The sequence below is a fragment of the Hippocampus bargibanti genome, linkage group LG01 (assembly GCF_051943395.1).
Source record: "Hippocampus bargibanti isolate YZ-2025 linkage group LG01, ASM5194339v1, whole genome shotgun sequence".
In the NCBI taxonomy this organism is placed as follows: domain Eukaryota; kingdom Metazoa; phylum Chordata; class Actinopteri; order Syngnathiformes; family Syngnathidae; genus Hippocampus; species Hippocampus bargibanti.
In genome coordinates this window covers 2,893,062-2,911,388 of record NC_142734.1, presented here as the reverse complement: position 1 = coordinate 2,911,388, position 18,327 = coordinate 2,893,062, and the positions used below count along the sequence as shown (strand labels likewise).

At 37.7% G+C, this 18,327-nt stretch overlaps 1 protein-coding gene across 2 annotated transcripts in view; it reads right to left on the bottom strand.

Annotated features, from left to right (window-relative positions):
• Positions 1-277: 277 nt before the first annotated feature.
• Positions 278-18,327, bottom strand: part of dock3 (dedicator of cytokinesis 3) — a 68,411-nt gene continuing 50,361 nt past the window's right edge. The window contains exons 43-54 of one of the 2 annotated variants that reach the window (XM_088990316.1): positions 17,439-17,525; positions 16,031-16,210; positions 15,870-15,953; positions 14,768-14,884; positions 14,504-14,646; positions 12,873-13,014; positions 10,793-10,874; positions 10,540-10,655; positions 10,370-10,454; positions 8,152-8,274; positions 6,782-6,864; positions 278-4,844 (exon numbers count right to left, since the gene is read on the bottom strand). In XM_088990316.1, the coding sequence (XP_088846442.1) occupies positions 4,239-4,844; positions 6,782-6,864; positions 8,152-8,274; positions 10,370-10,454; positions 10,540-10,655; positions 10,793-10,874; positions 12,873-13,014; positions 14,504-14,646; positions 14,768-14,884; positions 15,870-15,953; positions 16,031-16,210; positions 17,439-17,525 (1,848 nt within the window). In that variant the 3' untranslated portion in view covers positions 278-4,238. The remainder of the gene's footprint in view (positions 4,845-6,781; positions 6,865-8,151; positions 8,275-10,369; positions 10,455-10,539; positions 10,656-10,792; positions 10,875-12,872; positions 13,015-14,503; positions 14,647-14,767; positions 14,885-15,869; positions 15,954-16,030; positions 16,211-17,438; positions 17,526-18,327) is intronic. The other variant, XM_088990327.1, reaches the window with a different exon arrangement.

Below are 18,327 nucleotides of genomic sequence, written 5' to 3'. Positions count from 1 at the left end.
TTAAGGAGAGGGGAGCATAAAGCGTGACATAGAAAGGTGTGAAGTGACGAGTCCTTGCAGCCTTTATTTAACACAGAACATGACGTCTGTGTAAGCTCTCAGTCGTACAGGAGTGGTCCATCGATGAAAAGGTTTCTTCAGCCGTCATCTGGACTTCTTTGAAGGTGTCGGACGTTTCGCTTCTTATCCAAGATGCTTCGTCAGAGAACTAAAGTCTTTTGCTGGTAGTTTTGGCCCTATATATATCCTTACTGTCCAGACGTGGCGGTGTCAGACTCTGCTATGATTGGGGGGAGCAGAGGACTACTCCCTGCGGCTCCACTGATTACTTCTATTGTCCTGTCTGATTATGGGGTCTACGACAGGCCTGATTGTCCCATTTGCTCTGGTATCACCTCATTCAGCATAACTAAGCCTATGTGTTCTAAGAAGTCTGTTGTACGAACAATCCAAATTGAACCTCACCCCAGCATGGTGATTTAGTCAAGGATTTTGCTGTTTTATGAAAATAGCTTCTTTTACTCCCCTTTCCCCACCACTCATTTGACGACAATGAGGTTAAAATCTTAACGAAAGAAAATATATGGTTTGAAATTGCCATGGTTCAATTTGGATCATTCGTCCAACAGACTCCTTCGGCAACATAGATTTATTTATGCTGATGAGGTAATACCAGAGCAAATGGGGCAATCAGGCCAGTCGTAGACCTCATACTCAGGAAGGACAATAGAAGTAATCAGACAGGACAATAGAAGTAATCCGTGTAGTCGCAGGGAGTAGTCCTCTGCCCCGCCCAACCTGAGAGCAAGTACCAATCATAGCAGAGTCCGGCACCGCCACATCTGGACAGTAGGGATATATATAGGGCCGAAACTACCAGCAAAAGACTTTAGTTCGCTGACGAAGCCTCTTGGATAAGAAGCGAAACGTTCGACAATTTCAAATTTGTACAGATGACGGCTGAAGAAACCTTTTCATCGATAGAGAACATGACGCTTTTTTTGGGAGTGACTCGTTCCGGACAACCTGTCCACTCCACAGCCGTTTCTCTCCGCCTTAACGCTTTAGGTCCTCAACAAAGAATTCAATAAAAAATAATCATAATCTAAAGAAAAAGGTCTGCGATTTGAGGTTTGCTGTACAAGTAGATCATCTGGAATACATTCACGTGGGTTTCCATACGCAGTGGTATGGATAGAGGATAATAAGTCAGTCCCTTGAGATGGCGGTTCGAATTCGCAAGCCGTAATTCCAATCATGAGACACTATAAAGGAGCACTTAACAGCAGAATTGACGTACGAAGCCTTTTGAAAACACTAGCGTGTAGCTAATTTATCAAAATAAGAATTGTTGGACAGACGCTCCCCGACTTACAAACAACGGTACATACAAACATTTTTGTGGCTATGTTGAAAAATGTTCGGACAGAGATGCTGTAAGTTAGATTTTGTATTGCGCACCTTTTTAGGGCCGAGCTCGCTTGTGATTGGCTGCATACTGTGCTTCACGCACATGGCCCCTATTAGCCGAGCTCGCTTACGATTGGCTGCTTTGAGTATGTGGGCGGGAAGGAAATCCCTCTTCCCAGTTGACGCTCCAGGAGGACGCGATGCAGAAGAAAAAATAAGGGCTGCTGGCACGTAATTCGGTCATTATCTGCCAGCATCTTTAGTAATGGCTTACTGAAGACCCAAGGATATACAGTGATACCTTGGCTTATGAACTTAATTGGTTCCCAGAAAGTGTGTGAAAGGCGAAAAGTGTGTATTCCAAACATTAATTTCCCATAGGAAAACATTCAAATGAGAATGATCCGTTCCCAGGTCCCATAAAACATCATTTTCAACTAAATAAGCCTTAAAACTACACACATACCTACACATATACCTTGTACAGTGGAACCTCGGTTTTCGAACGACTCACAGTTCAAACAAATCGGAGTCAGAACTAAATATTTCTAAATTCTTGCTTCGTAGTTTGAACAACAATCGGATTTCGAACGCCGGTACGACGCGTGAGTGCTTACGCGAGGGTGGGATGCTGAGCGGCGTACGGGTGTATCGCTCTCTTCGTGACCAACTGTTGTAGCTTGCGGACGTGCTGCGTTTTGCTCTCGCGTTTAATATAGGTGTACGAAGAGTTTTAGCCCCTTATCATGCCTCCAAAGAAAGTAAATCCTGCTACAAGTGAAAAAAAGAAAAGTAGTGCGTACAACTATTGCATTTAAGAAAGACATAATAGCAAAATATGAAGGAGGTGTGCTGGCGAGGGCAGGGGTGCTCATACTTTTTTCAGCAAGGGAGCTACTTTTGAAATGACCAAGTCAAAATGATCTACTCATTATATTTATTGAGAAATATAGTAAATATTATTGCAATTTACGTTGATGTATATTTGCATATGTTGCACAACACAAGATAGTTATGTCAATTGTTTGTCATTACCTGAGTTCACTCTGATGACGAGACAACCGCACTTGAAAATGTCAGCGTGAAAAAAGTAATCCTCTCATTCCATATGAAAGTGATACGTTTTTTCTTCTTACTTGGTCCAGCTCTTCCACTTTTTTATACTCTATCTTACGTTTAAGGGGAAAAACCGAGCGAAAAATTAGGATGTAACTAACGACATCCTTGTTCACTTTGCAACGAACGGGCGTTGTTTGAGCTCGCAGTCAGTCTCTCAATGAGATGTCATTTGATTGGATCTCCGGTGTATCAATCAAGTAAAGGGATGGCTGATTGGCTGACGTCGAGTTTTTTTTTCAAAAGAACTCCACTTGATTTGTTAAGCGTCAGTTCCTGACAATGTCACATCACCTTGTCTTGCGATGTACCAATAGTACCATGGAGATCGATTGGTCAATCACAATCGACGTATTGAGCACCCCTCCTCGGGAATACAACATTGCGAAATCTACGATCAGTACGCTATTAAAGAATAAGGAGGCTGTGAAATCTACTCATATGGCTATGGGAGTGAGAGCAAGTGTCATTGGATAGATATTTTAAAGGACAACCGACGTCTCCGGACAAGTTGTGTCCATAATGTGTAAAATGGCTTCAAATTACTTCTACTGAGCGTATTTTACAAATATTCCACTGCATATAGCTATATTTTACGTTTTAAGACTTGCGCTGAATATTCAGGAAGCCTGGTTTTTGAATTGGTGACGAGTCAGTACGTGACGTCACTAAAGGACCGTCCTTGACCGTAAAAAAGACGCATTGTAGCGGTCCTTCCATTACGTCAATGTACTTTGCTGTACTTGTTTAGTCTGGGGACCTCGTGTTGCACCCAAAAGCCACCAGAAGGCCAGAAGAGGGCGTCCAAGCACCTTATAAGGAATTTATCAGCCTGTGGAAGCGGAGGTGGCCACTGGAGGTCGCCATTTTGTGCCTCTTTTTTTTGGGTAAGAGATTTTCCCCCAATGTTGCCTCAAAATGGCACATATAATTCTTTAATCGATTGCAAACATGTATGCTTTCCTCTTCAGAACTATTTGACTCATATTCATAACTGGATGTGGGAATAGAGGGAAAAAAAAGCTGGCTGCCATTTCAGGAGCTCCATGAACCGGCTCGTTCGCAAATGACACATGACTCATTGTGGCGTTACGTGTGTTTCTCGAAAAATAGTTCGTATGCCAAGATTATATTATCGCGAATTTAACGTTCGTAAGGTGAAAAGTTTGTGAGCTAAAGCGTTCGTAAGCCGAGGTATCACTGTACTGTATGTCGTGTGAATTTATTTTTGTTTTATATTTCCACGTTCAGTGTTTGACTTAACATTCCATTAAAAAAATATAGCACTGACGCAACTTACGACCAAATTCAACTTACGGACGACCGCTCGGAGCATATCTCGTTCGTAAGGTGGGGAGCATCTGTATATATGAATCGCTGAAAGCAGAAGAAGTCACTTCACTGTGAATAACAAGCACCTGACGCTGCGTTGTGAGTTCATCCTGCAAAAGGCGCGATCATGGTCGTTAGACATCACAAAAACGGCTGTCAAATTATTCTCAAATGGAAAACATGCACACAGACAACTTGTACAACTGTGTACAATCATTTTTTTCTGGCCTATGAGTCTTTTTTTTTTCATTTTAAAGAAATTGAAGAGGCCACAATGTGCGGGCTTCAGGCGCACCGCATGGAAAATGCAGCAAGGGACCATCCTCTGGTTTTCTCGCGACTTCCATTCGGTGCGACCAATCCCCCTTTTTTTGGGGGGATTACTGCGCTTCCTCGTGCTCCTCGCTAATGCATTGCTCCCAGGCGTGTTTGCCCTGCTCATCCCTGTGGCCGTGGGGGGAGTGGAAGATCCTGCGAGGCAGCGGAATGGGCTGAGGCTGCAGGTCCTCTTCCGGGATGCAACCTTCCCTCAGGTAGGGCTTCGGCGGGATGGCCGGGGGTTGAGGCCTGCGATAGGGGATGTGATGAGGACCGTGGGTGGGCGGGTGATGGTGAGCTGCAGGCCCGTGGGAGTGGTGGACGTCCAGCCCCTGGTGAGCATGAGTGTGAGGGTGCGAGTGAGGGTGCGAGGTTGGACTGCGGTAGTGGAAAGGGCGGACCGGGTCCACCGAGTCCATCTCTGCCGCGCCGTAGTGAATGTGCAGGTAGGAAGAGGCCAGGTAGTCATCGGGAGGCGACCACAGGTGGCTGGGTAGCGGCTCCAAGGCGTCATTCCTGATGGGACCGGGATCCGGATACTGACCGCTGAAGTTACTCTCGCTCAGGGATGAAACGCCGCTGCTGGCGCTGCCGGACAGGGTGGAGTTACTGCCGCCCAAAGCTGACTGAGGGCTGGTGGGGGAACCGGGAATTGGGTGAAGGGGTGACTGGAGGGAGACAAACACAAGTTGTTACCTTAAAGGACAACCGATATCATTTTTTTGTTTCCTAACTGACATCAGAAAAATTGTTTTATAGCATCTGAAATACCCAAAACACAAATGTCTTCACAAACAAAATAGCTAAAATCAAACAAAATAGCTAAAATCAAACAAAATAGCTAAAATCTTGCTAGTTATCTAGCTAGCTATTTATTAGCTATCTAGCTATCTAGGCAGCTATTAGCTAGATAGCTAGCTTTCTTTCTATTTGAGTTGTGAGTTTTGAAAGGCGCTAAGAAATGAAATTATTTTCTTTGTTTATTTATGATTGTTGGTACAGTAAAGTCTCGTTATATCGATATCGGATATATCGATAGTCCCGGTTATATCGATACTATTTCTATGCACGCACGGAGAAAATTACATGCAAACAGGGTCAGATATATCGATAGTTCCGGTTATATCGATATTTTTTCGGACTCCCTTGAATATCGATATTACGAGACTTTACTGTATTTATTTTGACTCCCAAATGTATATTTAAGGAAAAAAAAGAAGCTATCTAGCTGGCTGGGTAGCAGACGACTAGCTTGATAGCGAATAGCTAGCTGGCTATTCGCTATCTATTCGAGAGCTATTAGCTGGCTATTAGCTAGCTAGCGATCTATCTGGATGGCAATTAGCTATCTATTAGCTAGCTAGCTAGCTCGCTTTCTATCTGTTTCAGTTACTTCCGGGTTGAAAGCTTGTGACAAAAGTTGCATTTATAGTCCCATACCTGTCACCTTATACGTTTTCCCCGTATTTTATATGTTTTTTCATCATTTTGAATTGTGTACGCCGTATAAAAACAAAACAAACAAAAAAAACAACGATTTTAATAAGACCGATCTTGTCTTACCCATTTCGGCTCTAATCCGGATCGTCTCGGTCACTGGTAGCAAACGACAATGCGTTTGGCAATTATGAATATTTTCACGGTGTCCGCGGTATACCAGCAAAAGTTATCCTCGATCAGGCATTTCTTTTCTGTGGTTATCGTGTCTTTGTCGATGAAGCATGATATGCGCGTGCGCGTCACATTGTGTTCATTTGATTTTATATTTCCGTTTCCTTTGTTTTTATTCTATCTCTGTTTTTAATTCTTGCTATAAGTAAATAATTGTGTCGGATTGTGTTTGGGGGATTGCAATCATTAATAAGGGGAGCAAAAGTAATACTTGTATGTATATATTTCTGTCAATTATGAAAGCATAATGTGCGCATGCGCGGTAAACTGCATTTCCGCTTGTGTTTCATTTGAAATAATGTACGTGATTGAGATTAGACAGAATAAGAAGATATCATATTTAAATAAAAGTTTCATGCTGTTATATGCTTAGTCAACACTTGTGACTAAATACACAATTGAAGCACAGACAACCTGGGGTCAATCAGGTCAACAGACACAGCAAATTAAACTGTCAGCTTCACAGAATTTAAGCCGTGGGGAACTCCTTATCACAGGAGTAATTTAGGACTTCAAACTCCTTCACAGGAAGAGCTCATTAGCCAGGTTACAAATGTATCAGTTCATGGAAAACACAATGTTTTATTGCTTACAGCTATTGGTGCTCAGAACGTCCAGAGGCGTGGTATTATAATCAAGAAAACTATGTTTTACTAATGTATCACTTTAATTTGCATGTACTCTCAATCAATAGCTTGGCAGAGGGCCGCAGAATTCAGATGTATGTCATGGATGACTACGTTTCCTGCCGGCAGTAGGGGCAGTCTTTCGGGTTCCGAGTCTCTGTCCCGGTCCACAGTGTCTGACTGTCATATCTCTGACAGTACGGCATACTACAACTTTTATACGGGAATTGTAATCATTTAAAAGGGCAGCTATTAGCCAAGGTTGACAGGTATGTAGTCCGGTAGTCAAAATCATGATGATATCATACCTTTCGAAGCGAACGCACAGGCAGAGCAGGTGGAGGATCACTATTCTGGGAGTTAAATGCATCACAGTGCATCAGGAAGTGTCCTAGAAAAAAAAAACATACCATTGATGACAAAGCTTCTTTTTTTTAAATAACAAAAAAGCCATGTTTATTTTCTATTTTTGGGTTTGTACGACAAACATGGCCCCAATTCGGGAGTGTGCAACTATATCAGGAAAATGGACTGTGCTAAAATGTGCTGTTTGTTCATAAGTTGCTTCAGTGCTTCAATATTTTGTATGGAATATATGTTGAAGGCTTATATAAGTATTTTTCAAGGACAACCGACACCTCCGGACAAGTTGTGTCCATAATTTGTAAAATGGCTTCAAATGACTTTTACTGAGCGTATTTTACAAAGATTCCACCGCCTATAGCTATATTTTAAGACTCGCGCTGAATATTCAGGAAGTCTTGTTTTTGAGTTGGTGACGTCACGGTAGGTATTATCACTGACCGAGAACGTGACACACAGTACGTTTTGGGTACTTTGTTTGGTCTGAAAACTTTGTGTTGATCCTTGTTGATGGCGAAATTAGAAGGAAAACACATAAATAACACGATGGGGAATCGTTGTGTGTTACATCAAGACTACTATTTGATACTAGTTGACAAATTCCCAGCAGACAAATCAGCCCATTTCCAACGGAGCTTGGGCGCCATCTTGTGCCTTTTCTGGGACGCTAAATTTCAGTCCAGATGCCTCAAAATAACACGGAATGACTTCTTTAATCGATTGCAAACATTCATGCTTTCCTCTTTAGAACTATTTGAATCATATTCATAACTGGATGAGTAACATGAAAGCATGTTCTCCGAATCTGAAGCCATTGTTTTGATTCTTCAGGAAAGACGTCTTGGCATGACGTCACGAATAAGGGGGCGGGACCTTCTGAAACTGGCCATTTCCGGTTTCATTTTGAAGTAGTTTTTGGACAGTTTAAGTCATTTTTATTGGTGTTTTTTCATTTGAGTAAAAATATCAGCCTGCGTGTTTTGGGTATTTTAGATGCTATAAAACGTTTTTCTGATGTAAGTTAGGAAACAAAAAAAATGTTGTCGGTTGTCCTTTAAGGCAGTGTATTAGCTAACTAACTATCTAGCTAGCTGGCTATTAGCTATCTAGCTATCTAAGTGGCCAGCTATCTATCTCTCTATCTGTTGGCTATCTATTAGCAGGCTAGCTAGCTTTCTATCTATTTACTTCTGGGTTGAGTGAACGCTAGCGCGTGTGGCTGCCGCTGCTCACCCACAGAAAAACTGATCCTGTGACTGTAAAGTGACCTTGAGAGTTTTGTAAGGCGCTTATAAATCAAATGTATTATTATTACCTGGTGGGAAAGATCGAGGTGGGACTGGGGGCATAATGACACCTCCAGAAGAAGTTGGCATGTAGGACACCTGGTCCCTGTTCTCTCCATCCAGGTTCCAGTTGTTGGTAGCATTCGGAAACACTGCAGGCAAAAGTAAAGGATGGATCATGTAATACAATACAATACAATACAATACAATACAATACAATACAATACAATCGCTCCTCATCCGAGAAGCATTGTCAGCGAACTAAAGTTGTGCTGGTAGCTCTGGACCTATATACTGTATATCCCTAAACCTCTGCTTTGATAGATCCCTGCGCTAAAGTTAGGGGGAGCACGTAGGCTTAGTGTTGCCGATGAGGTGATACCAGAGCAAATGTGGCAATCAATACCAGTCATAGAACATAATCAGACAGAATAAAAGAATCAGATTAGCTTCAGGCCTATTAAAGCAGAGTCGTAAGTCAAACGGTCGTAAGTCAAACGGTCGTAAGTCGAAATCCAATCAAAATGGCCGACGTGACGTTTAAAGGACAGGATCGGTTTTTATTACTGTATAACTGTACCTGTACTGTATACAAAACTGTTTACTGTACAGTTCATTCATACATTTTATACTTACCTTTTAGTGTCATTTATATCATTTTATATTTCACATTATCAATTTATATTCTATATTTAGATTTTATATACCGGGTTAAAGAAAACACTTATTCGTAAAGAATACAGCATTATTACAGTATTAAGACAACATATAAATCCCTCTAAGATCGCTCTGCAGAATCACGCTGCAGAATTCAGGCGTCTGTCATGAATGGCTGCGTCTCCTGCCGGCAGTAAAGACAATCTTTCTAGGTTCGAGTCTTTGTCCACAGTGTCCGATCGAACATCTCTGACACTCGGATATCGTTAAGAGGCAACGACATCGACCATCTCAAAGGTAAATAAAACGACTTTATTATACAGTACAGTTGATTTCTTTCATTACAATACTATAGCAAATTTATTATATATAAAATAAGGTAGATTGTTGTGTAGTTTTAAGGCTTATTTAGTAGAAAAATTATGTTTTATGGGGACCTGGGAACGGATTATTGTAATTTTTAATGGTTTCTTATGGGAAATAAATGTTTGACAGACGAACTTTTCACCATACACACACTTTATAGCAGGGGTGTCAAAGTCATTTTTTGTCGCGGGCCACATTGTAGTTATGGTTTCCTTTCGAGGGCCGTTATGAATTTGGGGAACCCATTAGAATGTTTAAATCCTTGAAATATTACATATAGAGCACACAGCAAATTAATGAATAACTCGTTTTCAAATCTGAAGTCAAGAATAATGACTTTTATTGTGGTTGACATCCAAAAATATGACATTTTAGCTCAGATTTTAGCAATCGTCATGGAATTTAACAAGTTTCATTTGCTTTCGCGGGCCGAAAAAAATGATGTGGCGGGCCGGATTTGGCCCGCGGGCCTTGACTTTGACACCTGTGCTATACCACATGTATTACATATAAAATAAGGTATATTGTTGTGTAGTTTTAAGGCTTATTTAGTAGAAAAATTATGTTTTATGGGGACCTGGGAACGGATTATTGTAATTTTTAATGGTTTCTTATGGGAAATAAATGTTTGACAGACGAACTTTTCACCATACACACACTTTATAGCAGGGGTGTCAAAGTCATTTTTTGTCGCGGGCCACATTGTAGTTATGGTTTCCTTTCGAGGGCCGTTATGAATTTGGGGAACCCATTAGAATGTATAAATCCTTGAAATATTACATATAGAGCACACAGCAAATTAAAACTCGTTTTCAAATCTGAAGTCAAGAATAATGACTTTTATTGTGGTTGACATCCAAAAATATGACATTTTAGCTCAGATTTTAGCAATCGTCATGGAATTTAACAAGTTTGATTTGCTTTCGGGGGCCGAAAAAAATGATGTGGCGGGCCGGGTTTGGCCCGCGGGCCTTGACTTTGACACCTGTGCTATAGCACATGTATTATATATAAAATAAGGTAGATTGTTGTGTAGTTTTAAGGCTTATTTAGTAGAAAATTATGTTTTACAGGGACCTGGGAACGGATTATTCTAATTTTTAATGGTTTCTTATGGGAAATAAATGTTTGGCAGACAAACTTTTCACCATACACACACTTTCTAGGAACCAATTCGGTTCGTAAGCTGCGGTATCACTGTATTTCACAAGCTTTGGGGCGTACCTTTCTCCGGCAGCGTCATGTGAGGATCTGCACACGGTTTGCAGGGGCTAACTTGTTGCAGTAAGGCACGCTGCAGCTGATTATTCTGCACAAAAAGGACAAATACTGTCAACTGGTCAGCAAAGGGCTTATGTTTGTCCCTCGTGTGATCTGGACACATTTCTACTTACCTGTCCGTTTTCTGCCATGTTGTAGTACATGGAATTGTTCACCCTCTCACGATGGGATGGGAGCAGGATCATCACTTCCCTGTTGTGTTTAGCCTTGTCGGGCAAAGAGGGCGAGCCTGTGACGGGAAAGGATTAGGAGATGTAAAATGTCAAGGGGAAGTAAATATGTTGCTGGCGTAAGGACGAAAAAAAACACGCTTCGACATGATATATTTTCATATTTTCAAAAATGTCATGGTATATCGTGACATACCTCTGGCACTCGAGGGAGCAGAGTTTATAATTTGGGAAGAGTTGGAACGTATCGAGCTGAGACTGGAGGACGAAGGGCTCGGCTGCAAAAGCAAAATACATGAATGAGTAAGCGAGTATGATACAAGTGAAGTGAACTACCAACTCATTTCAAAATAAGACGGATTTTGGAAAATGGTGAGCAGCGAAAAAAAAATAATAAAAATAAACAAATAAACACTTGCATGAATGAATAAATAACTAAATAAATAAATAAATAAATAAATAAATACATAATACAATAAATAAATAAATATTTTCCTTTCGGCTTTTCCCCTCAATAAATAAATAAATAAATAAATACATTAACAAGTGAATAAATAAAATAATAAATACATACACAAATAAATAGATTGTTAAATAAATAAATAAAACAATAAATAAATAGTAATAATAATAATAAAAATAATAATAATAATATAATAATATAATAATAATAATAATAACACAATAATAATAATAATAATAATAATAATAATAATAATAACAATAATAATAATAATAATGTGAAATGTAAATGTCTCCACTGCGAGACTAATAAAAATCCAATCCAATCCAAATAAATAATTGAATGAATAAATAAATTAACAAGTAAATAAATAAAATAATAAATAGATAAATAAATAGATTGATGAATAAAGAAAGAAATGAAACAATAAATAAATAGATTGTTAAAAAAATACATAGTACAATAAATAAATAGATTGATAAATAAAGACATAAATAATTGAATGAATAAATAAATGAACAAGTAAATAAAGAAAATAATAAATACATCAATAAATAAATAGATTCATAAATAAATAAAACGATAGATAAATTGATTGACAAATAAATGCATAATACAATAAATAAATAGATTGATAAATAATTGAATGAATAAATAAATTAACAAGTAAATAAAGAAAATAATAAATACATCAATAAATAAATAGATTGATAAATAAATACATAGTACAATAAATAAATAGATTGATAAATAATTGAATAAATAAATTAACAAGTAAATGAATAAAATAATAAATAAATAAATAGATTGACAAATAAAGAAAGAAATAAAACAATAAATAAATAGATTGTTAAATAAATACATAATACAATAAATAAATAGATTGATAAATAAAGACATAAATAATTGAATGAATAAATAAATTAACAAGTAAATAAAGAAAATAATAAATACATCAATAAATAAATAGATTGATAAATAAATACATAGTACAATAAATAAATAGATTGATAAATAATTGAATAAATAAATTAACAAGTAAATGAATAAAATAATAAATAAATAAATAGATTGACAAATAAAGAAAGAAATAAAACAATAAATAAATAGATTGTTAAATAAATACATAATACAATAAATAAATAGATTGATAAATAAAGACATAAATAATTGAATGAATAAATAAATTAACAAGTAAATAAAGAAAATAATAAATACATCAATAAATAAATAGATTGATAAATAAATACATAGTACAATAAATAAATAGATTGATAAATAATTGAATCAATAAATTAACAAGTAAATTAATAAAATAATAAATAAATAAATAGATTGACAAATAAAGAAAGAAATAAAACAATAAATAAATAGATTGTTAAATAAATACATAATACAATAAATAAATACATTGATAAATAAAGACATAAATAATTGAATGAATAAATAAATTAACAAGTAAATAAGAGAAAATAATAAATACATCAATAAATAAATAGATTGATAAATAAATACATAGTACAATAAATAAATAGATTGATAAATAAAGAAATAAATAATTGAATGAATAAATCAATGAAAAAGTAAATAAATAAAATAATAAATACATGAATAAATAAATAAACAGATAAATGGCATTTCCATCCATTTCACTGCCCAAAAATCATTTGAGATATGAGTATTTTAATTCACAAGCACAGTCACAGAACTCACAACTCAAGATACCCATCTGTGTATTTCTAAACCTTACACCACAATAAAGCATCAGTGTTTAAGAATCACGAAATCAAATTGAGAACACAAAAAGCCTTACCTGCATGTGTATGCCCTCTTCAGGGTGATCCCCCATCAGACCTTCCGTCATGATGGCCAAATTTCCTGTTCCTGTCTCGCTCGACGTGTGAGAGGACAGCGAGGAGGACGAGTGACGGATTGAACCTTGCAGGTTCAGAGGGCTGCACGAGATAATTGGAGAGAAGGGTGTTTCTTCGTTGTCTAAGCAACGGTCTCAGGCAATAGAAGTGGTTGAAAAACTTGATTGTTGATTTGGATTAATGAAAAGCAGCTAGCAGGGGACAGTGTGAGTGAAGGTATTATCGTCGAGAAAGCACGGCAACATCACTCGGATATCATCAAGAGGCAACCTGGAAATTCGTCATCCATTGACAACTACCATCACAAAGGTAAATAAAACGACGTTATTATACAGTACAGTTTATTTCCTTAATTACAATACAAAAGCACATTTATTATACATAAAATAAGGTATATTTTGTGTAATTTTAAGGCTTATTTCATAGAAAATTACTGTTTTATGGGGACCTGGGAACGGATTATAGTCATTTTAATGGTTTCTTATGGGGAATAAATGTTTGGAAGACAAACTTTTCACCTTACACACACTTTCTGGGAACCAATTAAGTTTGTAAACTGAGGTATCACTGTACATGATTCAGCAGTAACAGCTTTCATGGGAGGGAAATGAAAATTGCAGCAAAATCTCACGAGCCATGAAACCCACAAAAAAATGAACCACCGTGTAGTGACTATTCTGTTTTAAAGGGCAACCGACGCCTAATTTGTAAAATCTCTTCAAATGAATCCTACTGAGCGTATTTTACAAAGATTCCACCGCATATAGTTATATTTTACGTTTTAAGACTCGCGCAGAATATTCAGGAAGTCTTGTTTTCGAGTTGATGACGATCCTCAGTGACGTCACGGAGGGAACGCCCCTGACCGAGAAAACGACACACAATGCATTTTGTGTACTTTGTTTGGTCTGAAAACTTCGTGTTGATGGCGAAATTAGAAGGAAAAAAAACATAAATAACGCGATGGTGAATCCTTGTGCGTTGCACCAAGACTACTATTTGATACTAGTTGACACAAATTCCCAGCAGACAAATCAGCCCATTTACAATGGAGCTTGGGCGCCATCTTGTGCATTTTCTGGGACGCTACATTGGAGTCCAGACGCCTCAAAATGATACGGAAGGACTTCTTTAATCGATTACAAACATTTATGCTTTCCTCTTCAGAACTATTTGAATCATAATCATAACTGGATGAGTAACAAGAAAGCATCTTCTCCGAATCTGAAGCCATTGTTTTGATTCTAGAGCAAGGCAAAGACGTCCTTGCGTGACGTCACGAACAAGGAGGCGGGACCTTCTGAAACTCTGCATCTCCGAGGTCATTTTGAAGTAGTTTTGGGACACTTTAACTCATTTTTATTGGTGTTTTGCATTTGACTAAAAATATCATACTGCGTGTTTTGGGTATTTTAGATGCTATAAAACGTTTTTCTGATGTCAGTTAGGAAACAAAAAAGTGTTGTCGGTTGTCCTTTAAGGATGGGTCATTTTTTTGAGGAAATCCTTCATTTGAATTTGAGCTCAGCGTACGGTGTAGATGTCCACAGGTGTGTGTTGGGTGACTGACCTGTGTCTGTGTACGAGCCTGAGACTCTCAGGGCTCATGTGACTGTGAGAGGAGAGGACGCCTCTGGGAAAATTGACCCCGGAGCAGCCAGCAGGGCCAAACCGGTCCACGCCGGGCACACCCTGCTGTGTACCAAAAATATACTGCTCTGAATATTTATACTGCTCAAAATGTAACAATCACGTTAACGGTACAAGCCGAAAAGGTGATCACGCTTCAAATGTGATGAATTGCCATGGCATAATGTCTCATGCCGGAACTCACGTGGTGCAAACCGGTCCTCATCATGTGGAACTGGTCCACTAGCTTTTTGTGCAAGGGACGCATTTCCGGGTGAACCAGCTTTTCGTGGACAGCCAAACCCACCCCAAGAATGTGGACCTAGAGCAAGAAATCAAACAAATGTATAAGTTTAACTCGTTCACTGCCATTCCGGAATTTATTGGGGAATTGAAAATATGACGTGGACCTCAGTTCATTAATTTTTTCGGGTTTTGTTTTCAAAGGTCAAAGGTCAAAGTCAGCTTTATTGTCAAATACGCTAATATGCATGACATACAGCACAGATGATGTTTTTCTCGCTGGGACTACCGATAAAGCGCTGGTCAGCCCTCTGGTAATGTTTTGTCTCTTCCACAAGGGGGCAGCATTCCACTATTTTTCATGTTAGGGCGTTGTAATAATAATAATAATAATAATAATAATAATTGGATTTGCCTTTATTAGTCTCGCAGTAATAATAATATAATATATATATATAATTATATAATAATAATACATTTCATTTCATTTATAAGCGCCTTTCAAAACTCTCAAGGACACTTTACAGTCACAGGATATTTTTTTTCTGCGGGTGAGCAGCGGCAGCCACACGCGCCAGCGTTCGCTCAACCCGGAAGTAACAAAGTAAAAACAAAAAAACAAAACAACCTAAATAATAATAATAATAATAATAATAATAATAATAATAATAATTATAATACATTTCATTTATAAGCGCCTTTCAAAACTCTCAAGGACACTTTACAGTGACAGGATATTTTTCTCTGCGGGTGAGCAGTGGCAGCCACACGCGCCAGCCTTCACTCAACCCGGAAGTAACATAAAGTAAAAAAAAACTAAATAATAATAACAATAATAATAATAATAATAATAATAATAATAATAATAATAATAATAATAATAATAATAAAAAACACAAATAGCAATGCTAACAGTCTAAAATGGTCATCAGTGGGCCACGAAAAGAAATAATATATATGATATAATAACATAATATGATATAAGGCAGTACCATTTGTCCTTATTAAAATATGTATTACAAAAATGCCTTTTTTTTGGGGGGGGGATGGAAGCTCAATCTCACCTGCTCCTGCATCATGTCCTTGAGGTGCGTGATCCTTTCAGCATCCTCGGGATGACCGCTGATGTAGTCCTTGTCGAAAAATGCCTGTTCAAGAGCCAAAAGGTCAAAGCATGAAGAGAATACGACAATTCCGCACATGGGCCAGCTCTTTGTGACTATACCTCTTGGTATCTGGCGATGCCGCCATTCACCGCGGCATCAATGACCCCGTTGAGGCACATGCTGAGCGAGTTGATGTTGCCGTGATGTTGTCTGTGCTGGTACTGGCTGATCAGAGTGCGTAACTCCTGGGTTTTATTTTCCACCACGTATATGGCATTCTCCAGAGGGCTCACCTCCACCTGCGAATGTAGTTCTTGTTTTGTTTTTTTCTCATTTATTTCAAGCAACAGAATTTTACAAAGACACACAAGGAGATATGCAATTACCGTATTCTTCGGTGTCACTTTTTTGTTTCTTAACTGACACCAGAAAAATGTTTTATAGCATCTAAAATACCCAAAACATGCAGTATGATATTTTTAGTGAAGGGCAAAACACCAATAAAAATGACTTAAAGCAGGGGTGTCAAAGTCATTTTTTGCCGCGGGCCACATTGTAGTTATGGTTTCCTCTCGAGGGCCGTTATGAATTTGGGGAACCCATTAGAATGTTTAAATCCCTTCAAATATTACATATAGACCACACAGCAAATTAATGAATAACTCGTTTTCAAATCTGAAGTCAAGAATAATGACTTTTATTGTGGTTGACATCCAAAAATATATGAAATTTTGGCTCAGATTTTAGCAATTATCATGGAATTTAACAAGTTTGATTTGCTTTCGCGGGCCGAAAAAAATGATGTGGCGGGCCGGATTTGGCCCGCGGGCCTTGACTTTGACACCTGTGACTTAAAGTGTCCAAAATCTGCAAAAAATTGAGCTGCGAATTGGGCATTTTCAGAAAGTCCCGCCCCCTTTTCGTGACGTCACGCCAAGACGTCTTGCATTGCTTGTGAATCAAAACAATGGCTTCAGATTCGGAGAAGGTGCTTTCTTGTTACACATCCAGTTATGAATATGATTCAAATAGTTCTGAAGAGGAAAGCATACATGTTTGCAATCGATTAAAGAATTTATTTGGGCCATTTTGAGGCAACATTGGGGGACAATCTCTCACAAAAAAGAGGCACAAAATGGCGACGTCCTGTGGCCACCTCCGTTTCCACAGGCTGATAAATTCCTTATATGGCGCTTGGACGCCCTCTTCTGGCGGCTTTTGGGTGCAACACGAGGTTGTCAGACCAAACAAGTACAGCAGAATACATTGACGTGATGGAAGTACTGCTACAATATGTCTTTTTTTTTCGGTCAGGGGCGTTCCTTTAGTGACGTCACGTACGAACTCGTCACCAACTCAAAAACAAGACTTCCTTTAAAGGACAACCGACACCTCCAGACAAGTTGTGTCCATAATTTGTAAAATCATTTCATATGACTTCTACTGAGTGTATTTTAATAAGATTCCAGCGCATATAGCTATATTTTCCACGTTCCAGTAAATACGACACACAACGATGTTACTCACCACTTCTCTCCTTTCCACCTCGGCCCAGCGGGAGATGCCCGGGAGAGGGCGGGAGAGGATTAGCGTGGTTCTCTCAATCCACAGGCTCTGTTGAATCAAGTAGAAAATAGAAACAATGGGGTCACTGTGTCAAAGTTGGCTAAATGGGCAACAGCCATGAAAGGTGTCACGTCAATTCACCAGCAAGGTGAAGACTTGACGTGAAAGGCTCTTGGTTGCATAATTAGGTCACTGTGGCATGCTGCCCGTGTCCCGTATACTCATATAAAAGCATGCAGTTTATGGATCATGTGATTGTAAAGTGTGATTAATGCAAGTGTTTGAAGTAAAAAAAAAAAAAATAATAATAATAATAATAATAATAATAATAATAATAATAATAAAAATATTATTATTATAGAAACATTATTATTATTAGTAATAATGATAATAATTATATATAATAACAATAAAAATATTATTATTATTATTATTATTATAATGATTAAAATATTTAATTAATTATAATTCTAATAATACTTAATAATCATCATCATCATCATCATCATAATGATCATAGTAATAATAATAATAATAATAATAATAATAATAATAATAATAATAAGATTTAGGCTTGCTGCCCTAATAATAACAACAACAATAATAATAATAATAATAATAATAATAATAATAATAATAATAATAATAATAATAATAATAATAATAATAATAATAATAATAATACATGTTATTTATAGGCGCCTTTCTAAACTCACAGACACTACAGTTACAATATAATATATTTTTTTCTGCGGTAAGAATAAAAATAATTGTCTTATCCAAATTAAATCAAAATTTTGAATTTCCCTGTAAAGAGTGAGTAAAGCAAGTGTTTTAAGTGAAATGATAA